This window comes from Staurois parvus, unplaced genomic scaffold (genome assembly GCF_062004578.1).
Source record: "Staurois parvus isolate SC_StPar_1 unplaced genomic scaffold, SC_StPar_1.0 ptg000172l, whole genome shotgun sequence".
Classification (NCBI taxonomy): Eukaryota; Metazoa; Chordata; class Amphibia; order Anura; family Ranidae; genus Staurois; species Staurois parvus.
Window position 1 is genome coordinate 13,318,098 of NW_028317968.1, and position 10,529 is coordinate 13,328,626.

The window sequence follows — 10,529 nt, forward strand, 5'->3', positions numbered from 1 at the left end:
GCATTTCATTAAGTTACTTTGCTTATGTTTGAGCGTTGGACCTTTTGGATGTACATACTTCTGTCTCAGTGTATTACTGGGGTTTAAGGGCACTTGGTTAACCACTGCTTGACCACGCTATAGCCAAATGACAGCTACAGCATGGTTGTCCAGTTCTGGGAGGGAGTCATATGTCGTCCTCCCAGAGTGCACGCCCCCAGCATCGTGCACCCGGGCTCTCTGTGATCGCTGTGTCCTTCACAGCAGCCTTTTACCACATGATCAGCTGTGTCCAATCACAGCTGATCACCATGTAAATACACATGCCGGTTATTGGCAGTGCTTTCCTCACGCTGTCACAGCATGAGGAAAGTACTGCCGATAACCGGCAACTGTGAAAGGATTCATCTACACTGATAATTGGGGAACTACAATGCCGCCACAAAAGTGCCCATCAGTGCTGTCTGTCAGTTCCTCCTTATCAGTGCCCATCAGTGCTGCCTATCGGTGCCGATCAGTGCAGCCTCATCAACACACATCATTGATGGAAAAAAAATTCTTGTTTAGAAAATTGTATAATAGAAACAAAGAAAAACCTTTTTCTTTCTAAATTTTGGTTTATTTTTTGTTTATAGTGCAAAAAAAAAAACCCAGTGGTGATTAAATACCACCAAAAGAAATCTCTATTTCTGTAAAAAAAAATTAGAAAAGTTTCATATGAGTACAATGTTGCATGACCGCACAACTGTCATTCAAAGTGCGACAGCACTGAAAGCTGTCTCTTTTAAAGAACTCCCTCCCTCTTTCCCCCCGCCCGCTGATGGTAGGTGGGCTGTGGGATTCCCAAATTCTATTTAAGAGGTTTGAGTCCTGGAGAACACCAACCTTTGCTCTGAGGAAGGGGACAGAGTCCCCGAAACGCGTCAGTAGCTCACACCATCTTGTCTTCAGTTGAAGGTGAAGAGCGGTCCACATTGTGTGTTTATGCAACCACATGCCAAATACCTACTTGGTTTATGAGTAAAACATTTGTCTTTATTTTCAATACATTGTTTTAAAGTAATGCTTTAGGCGTTTGCACCCTCTTTGTTTTCATATTTTTTTCTAACTTCAGCTTGTTCAATTAAGCGTTGGCAATGAAACCTGGAAGCTGATTGGTTTCTATGCAGAACTGCACCAGATTTTGCACTCTCCAGTTTTAGTAATTAACCCACTGTGTTTGTTGTCACCATTTCAGCCAATGTTGAAAAGTTCTAATAGCCCCCAGTATGAGTTCCAGTGGGTGCTGGGAGTCAAAAAAGCAGATACTGGTTTGGGTGAAATTTCCTGTAGCCTCTAATGTCAAAGACCCCAACCAACTAACTTGATCTGGCTTGACTTACATAGTTAGGTTGAAAAAAAAAAGTCCATCTAGTTCAACCAATAGAAAAAGTTCTGTGTTCTTAACTTGCTAATGAATCAAATTTGTAAATAGAATACCCACACCCTTTTGAATCAGTCACGTAACTGATAGCATGTTCTGTTTTTGAATGCAAAACTCTTAAAGAAACCTACCCACACTCTTGTATAAAAATTATAAAATAGCACTCCCTTCAATCATTCAATCACCTTTCACACTACAAATATATAAATATCGGTTTGTTTATTTCAGATGAGACTGGATATGTGGATATATGATAAAGAACTTTAAATAGCGAGTTAAGCTAAAAGGTAGAGGAGTAACAGAAAAGAAAAAGAAACCAAGAGCAGAACTGAAAATATATGTGGAAAACACAGTATAAATACCCCACTACACATAAAGCGAACTGCTTAAATATTCAGTTTAACATTGTCCTTTTTGTCGTGTTTCACAGAGATTTAATGTGGCTATAACTAGAGCAAAAGCCCTCTTAATTCTGGTTGGAAACCCAGTCATACTTTCCAAAGATCCTAACTGGGCACAGTAAGTAACAAATGAAATATGTAATTGTACTGTTTTTTTTTTTTTCTTTCTAGGAAGTAGAAATGTCTATTGCTTATGCATGCCAGTGTGTGGCTAGAAAAGTTTAGCATTAAATATTTGCCAAAGATACTCTTATGATTATTCACAAAACAAAAATCCTCCACACCCACCCTACCAATTCAAAAAGATGATCTGCCTAATCTGTTTTTAGCTTAAAAACAAGGGGTCTAATTACATACATTTGTTAAACATATAGCAGCCAGCACCATAGATGCCTCTGTACCAGGGGTGGACTGACAACTCATGGGGCCCCCGGGCAATAGGGGATCATGGGGCCCCTGCGTTCTCGCCCACACCCAAAAAAGCCTATGAAAAAGCCAATGAAAGGTAGCAGGGGCATCTCATGGGGCCCCCTACTGACCCCGGGCCCTTGGGCAGTGCCCGAGTGCTTGAATGGTCAGTCCGCCCCTGCTCTGTACCATGCAATCTGTAGATATGTGAACTTGGTAAGTACTCACACCACTCTGTATCACATGTGTTACGTTTTCGATTGACAAAGCAGCTTCCATTTTTCCAGCACATTACCTATATAGGATATTTTTTTTTTTAATTACCTTTTGTATCATTTATAACCTATTTTTAATTTATGGGTGAAATACATATACACTGGAAGATGTACAAGGCAATCTAAAATCAAGCCTAGGGCCAGGTGGATGTTCAGGTGGCCCAGCTACAACTTTTGTGCTTCTGCAGTAAACCAGGGGCCTGTCGCTCCACAAGGGAGAAGGCACTTGGAAGTAGTCAGTGTGCGATGAGGCAGTACATGCCAGTACAGACAGGGTAAATGGTCAAAGCTGTTACCTTGCTTAGGACCCCATACTGCCTTAATCAGTCTTTGGCCTATGTAACCGAGTGATCAAAATGCAATTATATATACAGAGAAATTGGGTTTGTAAATAAAGGACATTTAAAAGAACTTGTCTTCAAAAAATGTGGATGTCGCTTGCCCATTAATGTCAGTAAAGATCACCCTAAATGGCTAGTGCCCTATTACTGATTCTACTGTTGCACCCTACACTTCCGCTACTTCATTGTACCATGCAAATTACCTTTGTTAGTGTACCCTGCTGTTACAATGAGAATTTGACCATGTGTATGCCTCATTCTGACACTTTACTTGCACTGCTTTACTGTGCCTTTACTATTAGTAATAATATTATTATTATACAGGACTTATATAGCACCAACAGTCTGTGCAGTGCTTTACAGCATGAGAGTGGACAGCAGGGGCAGAATGACAACTCATGGGGCCCCCGGGCAATAGAGGATCATGGGGCCCCTGTGTCCTCACCCACACTCAAAAAAGCCTAAGAAAGGTACCAGGGGCATCTCATGGGGCCCTATACTGACCCCGGGCCCCATGGGCAGTGCCCGAGTTCCCAAATGGTCAGTCCGCCCCTGGTGGACAGTATAGTTACAATACAATTCAATATAGGAGGAATCAGAGGGCTCTGCTTATTAGAGCGTACAATCTCAGAGGGAGGGTCAAGAGATACAAAAGATAATCACTGTGGGGAATGAGCTGATGGAGAAAATAAAAGGGCAGTTGTTAGGAGGGTGCAGGATAGGCCTCTTTGAAGAGAAGGGTTTTCAGAATTGTCTAAAAGTGGAAAGAGTTGGAGATAGTCAGAGGGAGTAGGGAGTTCCGTAGGATAGAAGAGGCTCTGTAGAAGTCCTGGAGACAAGCATGGGAGGAGGTGACAAGGGAGCTGAAGGGTAGGAGATCTTGGGAAGGACAAAGGGAACAATTAGGTTGGTATTTTGAGAGTAGGTTAATGATGTAGCTGAAGACCAAGTTATGGATGCCTTCGTTGTTATTAGTATTTTGAATTGAATTCACTGGGTGAGCAGAAGCCAGTGGAGGGATTGTCAGAGGGGAGTATAAGACACTGGTTGCAAGGTGGATAAGTCTGGCAGCAGTATTCATGATAGACTGAAGAGGGGCTAGTCTATGTAAAAGTAAGCCAATGAGGAGGGAGTTGCAGTAGTTGAAGCGAGTGATAACCAGGAAGCTTTGTAGTGTTATTGGTTTGCTTTCTGTTTACTGTCCTCTTGCAAAAACTATTGAAAAATTCAATAAAACGCTTTGTGAGACTGTGCATGTCCCTGATAATTTCAATATATTTTTATGGATATTTTTAGGAAATATATTTGTTTCTTTCAGTTGGTCTTCAGGTAGTATTAAACCCGAAAGCAAACTTTTTTTTTTTTTTTTTTTTTTTTGTACTGCACCTTACAATTTCTTAGCTGTGATGGCTGTATTAGTTTCCCTTTTTAGGCTTTCTTTCTTCTATTTTTTAATCTGGTGAGCTGGCCAGTACATATGTTGCTTTACAAAAGAATAAGCTCTGCAAGCAGAATGTATCTGTTACAGAGATAAGACAAACCATTTACCACTGACAGGGGTGCTTACAATGATCAGCTTTTATTTATGTAAAACCTTTTATTCCAAAAGATTTTTCTGTAACTACTTATAAAGTATTAGCTGGAGTTTGGCTTCAATGTGTTAGTCTATCTAAATCTGCTAGTATATCTAACAATCCCCTCCTCCCCACACTGACAATTCTGCTGTCCAAAGGTGCCCCCATGCTCCTTCATCCAGAGTGGAGGCACCAGGTGAAAAAGCCTAAAAAAAGAAAAAAAAATGCAGACACCATAATGATTGGTAGGCTGCAATATATTACATTTTTGTTTTGGGGTTTATTACTGCTTCGAGTGTTGGCTAGCTACAACTTGCATGAGTTATTTTTACCTTGTTGAAGCTAGATGTCTTCTGAAATGTTCTCCCAACCATAGACCGTAGTCTTGTATTCTTTCCACATGGGGCATCTGTACAAAAAGTCACGTGTTTTTTTCTTCTCTTTCAGGTTTTTGAAATTCTGTTCAGAGAAGGGAGGCAGTACTGGCATTCAACAGGATGCCATTGATGATATCAATGAACTGGAGTTTACAGAGCTTTTTAGTAATCTTACTGTCAACGAGCCACCACCTGGTAAGCATGGGCAAAGTAGTCAAGCTTGTCTAACTTTTTTAGTGAGGGAAAAAAAAAAAAATATATATATATATATATATATATATGGTGGCAGGAAGTCGGAGGTATATGTATTCTGATACACTTGCTGATCACAACCTTATTTTACTTAAGTAATACTGTATACTACACAGCTGTGTTCCAACACACACACACATTTGCCTGCCCATCAAAATTATTCAAACAATAAAAAACAAAAAGCCCTGATGAAGGACATGGCTATGCAGAAAACGGCCTACTTGCCTTTTATATTTCAAATGTTAAGCTGCCCCATACTGACAGAGATACATTATATTGCCAAAGGTATTGGGACACCTGCCTTTACATGCACATGAACTTTAATGGCATCCCAGTCTTAGTCCATAGGGTTCAGTATTGAGTTGGCCCACCCTTAGCAGCTATAACAGATTCAACTCTTCTGTAAAGCCTGTCCACAAGGTTTAGGAGTGTGTCTATATGGGAATGCTTAACTATGCTTCCAAAAGCGCATTTGTGAGGTCAGGCACTGATGTCGCGCAAGAAGCCCTAGCTCACAATCTCCGCTCTAATTCGTCCCAAAGGTATTCTGTCGGGTTGAGGTCAGGACTCTATGCAGGTCAGTCAAGTTCCTCCACCCCAAATTCGCTCATCCATGTCTTTATGGACCTTATCTGGTGAGCAGTCATGTTGGAACAGGAAAGGGCCATCCCCAAACTGTTCCCACAAAGTTGGGAGCATGAAATTGTCCAAAATGTCTTGTTATGCTGACGCCTTAAGAGTTCCCTTCACTGGAACTAAGGGGGCAAGCCCAATCCCTGAAAGACAACCCCACACCATAATCTCCCCTCTACCAAACTTTACACTTGGCACAATGTAGTCAGGCAAGTACCGTTCTCCTGGCAACCACCAAACCCAGACACGTCCATGGGATTTCCAGATAGAGAACCATGCTCTAGAGTCCAGTGGCGATGTGTTTTACACCACTGCATCCGACGCTTTGCATTACACTTGGTGATGTAAGGCTTGGATGCAGCTGCTCAGCCATGGAAACCTATTTCATGAAGCTCTCTACGCAATGTCGTTGTCCTAATCTGAAGGCCACATGAAGTTTGGAGGTCTTTAGCTACTGACTCTGCAGACAGTTGGAGACTTCTGCGCACTGTATACTTCAGCATGTGCTGACCCCGCTCTGTCATTTTACGTGGCCTTTGTGGCTGAGTTGCTGTTGTCCCCAGTTGCTTCCACTTTGTTATATTACCACTGTGGACCGTGGAATATTTAGTAGCAAGGAAATTTCACAGATAGACTAATTGCACAAGTGGCATCCTTGAATTCACCGAGCTCCTGAGAGTGACCCATTCTTTCACAAATGTTTGTAGAAGCAGTCTGCATGCCTAGGTGCTTGATTTTGTACACCTGTGGCCATGAAGGTGATTGGAACACCTGAATCCAATGATTTGGATTGGAGTCCCAATACTTTTGACAATATAGTGTATATAGGCTGTCATTGATGGCCTTGTTCTAACCCTTACCACCTTTTTCAGGCTTGTAAACTTTCTAAGCCACTGAAATAAAACAATCCTGTAGCCAGTGAAGGCAAAGTAAAGTAAGAACCCATATTCTGCATGCTTGTTCTACTTTTTCAGTTCAGTGACATCATGGCAATTTGCTCAAGTGCAGTGAGACACGCATCACATGTCACGCTAGAAAATGCATGCACAGTGGGACTAGAAGGATGACTGGAGGGATTTGATGGTTATCTTATGATAGAATTGATATCTGCTCATAGGCCTGCCTTGATTGTAATTTTCCTTCAATACAACCAGCCTGTCAGGTTTTTGTTTTAGTCTGAGCACTGCCTGTGGCTAAAGCCACCAGCAATAATCATTGTGTTCTGTCCGTGGGGAAGGTTCCCTGCGCTCCCTACAAGCAAAGCACAATAGTGCTGCAGGAGGAATTCCCCCATCAACAATGACTGTGTTGATGGGGGGAATCAAGCAATTTTCTTTCCTTCAACCCGTAATTGAAGGAAAGAAAATTTCATAATGTATGGCTAGCCTTTACTGTCTCCAAACCAGGACAAATATATGACAAGTAAAATGGGGGTAGAGGGGAAAGACAGAACTCCTGATCTGCATTCTCGTTGTGGGTCAATGACTGTGAAAGTACTGAAACCACTGAACAGACCATTTCTAAAAGGAGAGGTGGCAACCTTCATATTTACCTAATACAGGCTTCCTTTAAATGACAGGCTTCACAAAAGTGGTGGTAGTGGTGGCAATACATACATATTACTCTACTACCTGGCTTGCTAGAAAACAAAGATGTTAGCTGGTGATTTATTTGCCAGTGATACTGGGACACGTCAGCCCTAGTTTGCATTCTTCCATATCTCTTTCATTTATTACTTAATATGTATGTAAACCCTAACAATGAATTTTTCTTATTTCGGTTTATTGTATCTGTTTGATAAGTGCAAAAAATACCTGATCATGTCAGAAATTCAGACCTGTGCCTTGTTCATGCTTCATGTGTTATCTCAAGGAGTCTAAATAGTTCTCTTAGTTGTTTTCTTGGGACTACATAATGATTAGAGTCTTTGTTGTAGGGACAAGAGTTGGAGGATTTAAGTAGTATAGCAACAAAACAATTGAGCTAAGCTGACAACACTCAATCTATAAAATGTAGTGTGTGGTCAGCCGACAAATATTTTTTTGTACCTGCAGGGTCTTTGCATTAATAAAACATGGAGACATTTACTGTATATGACTTTTTTTTTTTTTGCATACTCTTTAATCTTTGTTGTACTTCACAGGAGAGGGAAGTGGTGAGAGTGCCGTGCAGCAACAGGCAGAACCTGCCTGGAGATTTGAACACTAACCTTTCACTTGAGTTTTACCTGCCTGCAGAGGACACCTTGACTACAGATACATGGTTATGACAATCTTCAGCAAGCTAATATGTCATTGGGACTATTGATCTTCTTTGATGCAGACTGTCTTTTCATATTTGCTTTAAATATGTTAAAATATTTTTTTTATGCACTACTTTAAAAGGCAGAACACAAAAGGGGTTTAAAAACGAGGACTCGTATACTAACTACATAGCAAAACATGCTGCAATATTGGGGATGTATACTAGCAACAGTTAGCCTCACGCTGGATACAGTAGCTATGTAGGAAGAGAGTTTGGGAGTTGCAGTTGATGAATCGCAGTGCTGTAATATTCCTCACCACATTGGGTATTCTCCAGGACTGATTTTTGACAAACAGGTACTCTTAGCTTTTAATCCAGATGCACACTTGTTCACAGCTAATCCTCACACAATTGACGTTTTGTAACGGATTAATTTTTTTTCCAGCACTAAATGGGCTTAAACCTAAACAAAAAAAATGCACATAGGCCGTTCTCAATTGACCTGTTTTAATTAACTTTCCATCTGCACAAAATAACACTTTTTGTTTTTTGCAATTCAAATTTCTCTCCAAGTTTGATCCACAATTCTAACTCCTCCATAGGATTTCCCCTTTGTGTCTCTCCTTGGATTTATCTGAGAGTCTTCGATTTCAAGTGCAGCACCAACTGCTATTGACTCTGTACATTCCAGTATAATGGTATATCTGAAGGGTAATATAATGTAAATCATAAATGGGGGACCATTTTTCTTAAGGCACAGTAGATGGTGGTAGGAATTGCACCTTTTTGCCACACTTGGTTTTTACTAAAAACACCGGGGTTGATTTACTAAAACTGGAGAGAGCAAGATCTGGTGCAGATCTGCAGAGAAACCAATCTGCTTCCAGGTTTTATTGTCAAAGGTGTATTGAACAAGCTGAAGTTAGAAGCTGATTGGCTATAATGCACCATATTTTACATTCTCCAGTTTTAGTAAATCAACCCCACTGGTTAAAGCAGATCTGTTACTTAGCCTTATGCACAATAACATTTGTTTACTGAGGATAATCTCCAGCTAGTTGTGTGTGTATATGTATTTACGTATTGCAGCACTCTCTATGTTGCATCTATTTGCAGAGCATTGGGACTGTTTCTTCTTATGAAGAAGTATTTTTTTTATGGTATTAAATTTAAAGCTGGTCCACTATTGGAAAGCTCATTAAAAATCAGGTACATGCATTTTTCTTTTGGAGTACTGTTTCCAGATTTCTGTTATACCTTTGATATAATTATGCATTGTCATCACATCACAAAGCATAAATAATACTTTAATGAGATGAGTTCTTTCTTGAAGCTCTTGTCTGGAGAATGATGGAAAATTTGATAAAGAAAGAGCTGTTTACACAAAACCCCCAATAAAATCCATAGCTGCAGATTTTCATGATCTGTTCCATGGCTTAGCTCACATGATCACACTAGGCTTGAGTCTGCCCAGGGTAATCTTTTTATATTTTTGTAATTTCTGCATTGATGTAATTAAAAGTTTAGCACTAAATTATGGTAATTGTAAAAGGTATGGCAGGGAAAAAAAGCACTTCACTTTTATATAAAACTGAATTGTAAAAGGTTTGTGGAAATATTTTGCTGGTACTATGATAATGAAATGTTAGCAGTTTAGTACAATGATCTAGGCCGCCTGGGAAATGTTTGTTCTTTGTTTTGGGTAAATTGTTTGGGTACTGGGATTATCTTTTGATGGTTTGTTTTTATTGTTATACTAATATTTGCAAAGTTTGCAAATACATTTTTATATTTGTGAAAATTTAAATATTAAAATTATTAAAGTTGTTAAGATCTCTCATCACTTCTATCCTGACATGAAGAGTTAAAATATCCCCAATAGGCACTCAAAAAAAAAAAATCTGGGATTGGTCCAAACCCTTCCCTGCTACCTACAAAACAAATCGAAAAAGTCTTTAACCCCTTGGTGCCAGCGCCTCCTGGCCCTTTAAGGGTTTCAGAAGCCCGGAGGCGGGGCAGGGTTTTAGGGTCATGTGACCACCGTGATTCGCCGTCACGGCGGTCACATGATCGGGAAAGGTCCCAATTGACAGAGGAGATCGGGACCTTTCCGTGAGTACCGGACATGTGTGCTGGAAGCGCACAGGGCACGCGCTCTCAGCACATATGTTTTTCTTAATTGCACACAAATGTGCGGCCGCTCGGTGTCAAGGCCCAGATGCTGCGAGGCCGCACATTTGCATGCGACTGGCGCCAAGAGGTTAACCTCTTCCCGTTCACCCTACTGTCCCTTTAAACAGTTTGAAATGTCCAGGGAACAGAAAGCATCAGTGATCATGTGACCACTGTGAAGGTAATCACAAGATCTGAAGCCAGTCCTGCAGACAATATATCTTTAGCCTGGATCGAGAGCTGTCCTTGACTCTGGTCCTTGTGCTGGGAGTGTGCTGTCAGCATGTGAACATCAGCTGCCCAGTGACGCATATTTGTGGCATGTAGACATTAAAAGCCCACCGTTTTGCTGCCGCACGTGTGTTGGGCAGCCACGAAGGAGTGTGCTGCCACATAAGCTGCTGCTAAGGCCTGTGCATGTAATTCACATTGGAAAAATCATGATGAAGG

The 10,529-nt window shown here is 40.8% G+C and overlaps 1 protein-coding gene across 1 annotated transcript in view; it reads left to right on the plus strand.

The window, feature by feature from the left end:
- MOV10 (Mov10 RNA helicase) overlaps positions 1–9,738 on the plus strand; it is a 129,490-nt gene extending 119,752 nt beyond the window's left edge. Inside the window, exons 20-22 of the mRNA XM_089676727.1 lie at positions 1,833–1,921; positions 4,849–4,973; positions 7,807–9,738. Of these exons, the coding sequence (XP_089532853.1) occupies positions 1,833–1,921; positions 4,849–4,973; positions 7,807–7,871 (279 nt within the window). The 3' untranslated portion in view covers positions 7,872–9,738. The remainder of the gene's footprint in view (positions 1–1,832; positions 1,922–4,848; positions 4,974–7,806) is intronic.
- The last annotated feature ends 791 nt before the right edge of the window (positions 9,739–10,529 follow it).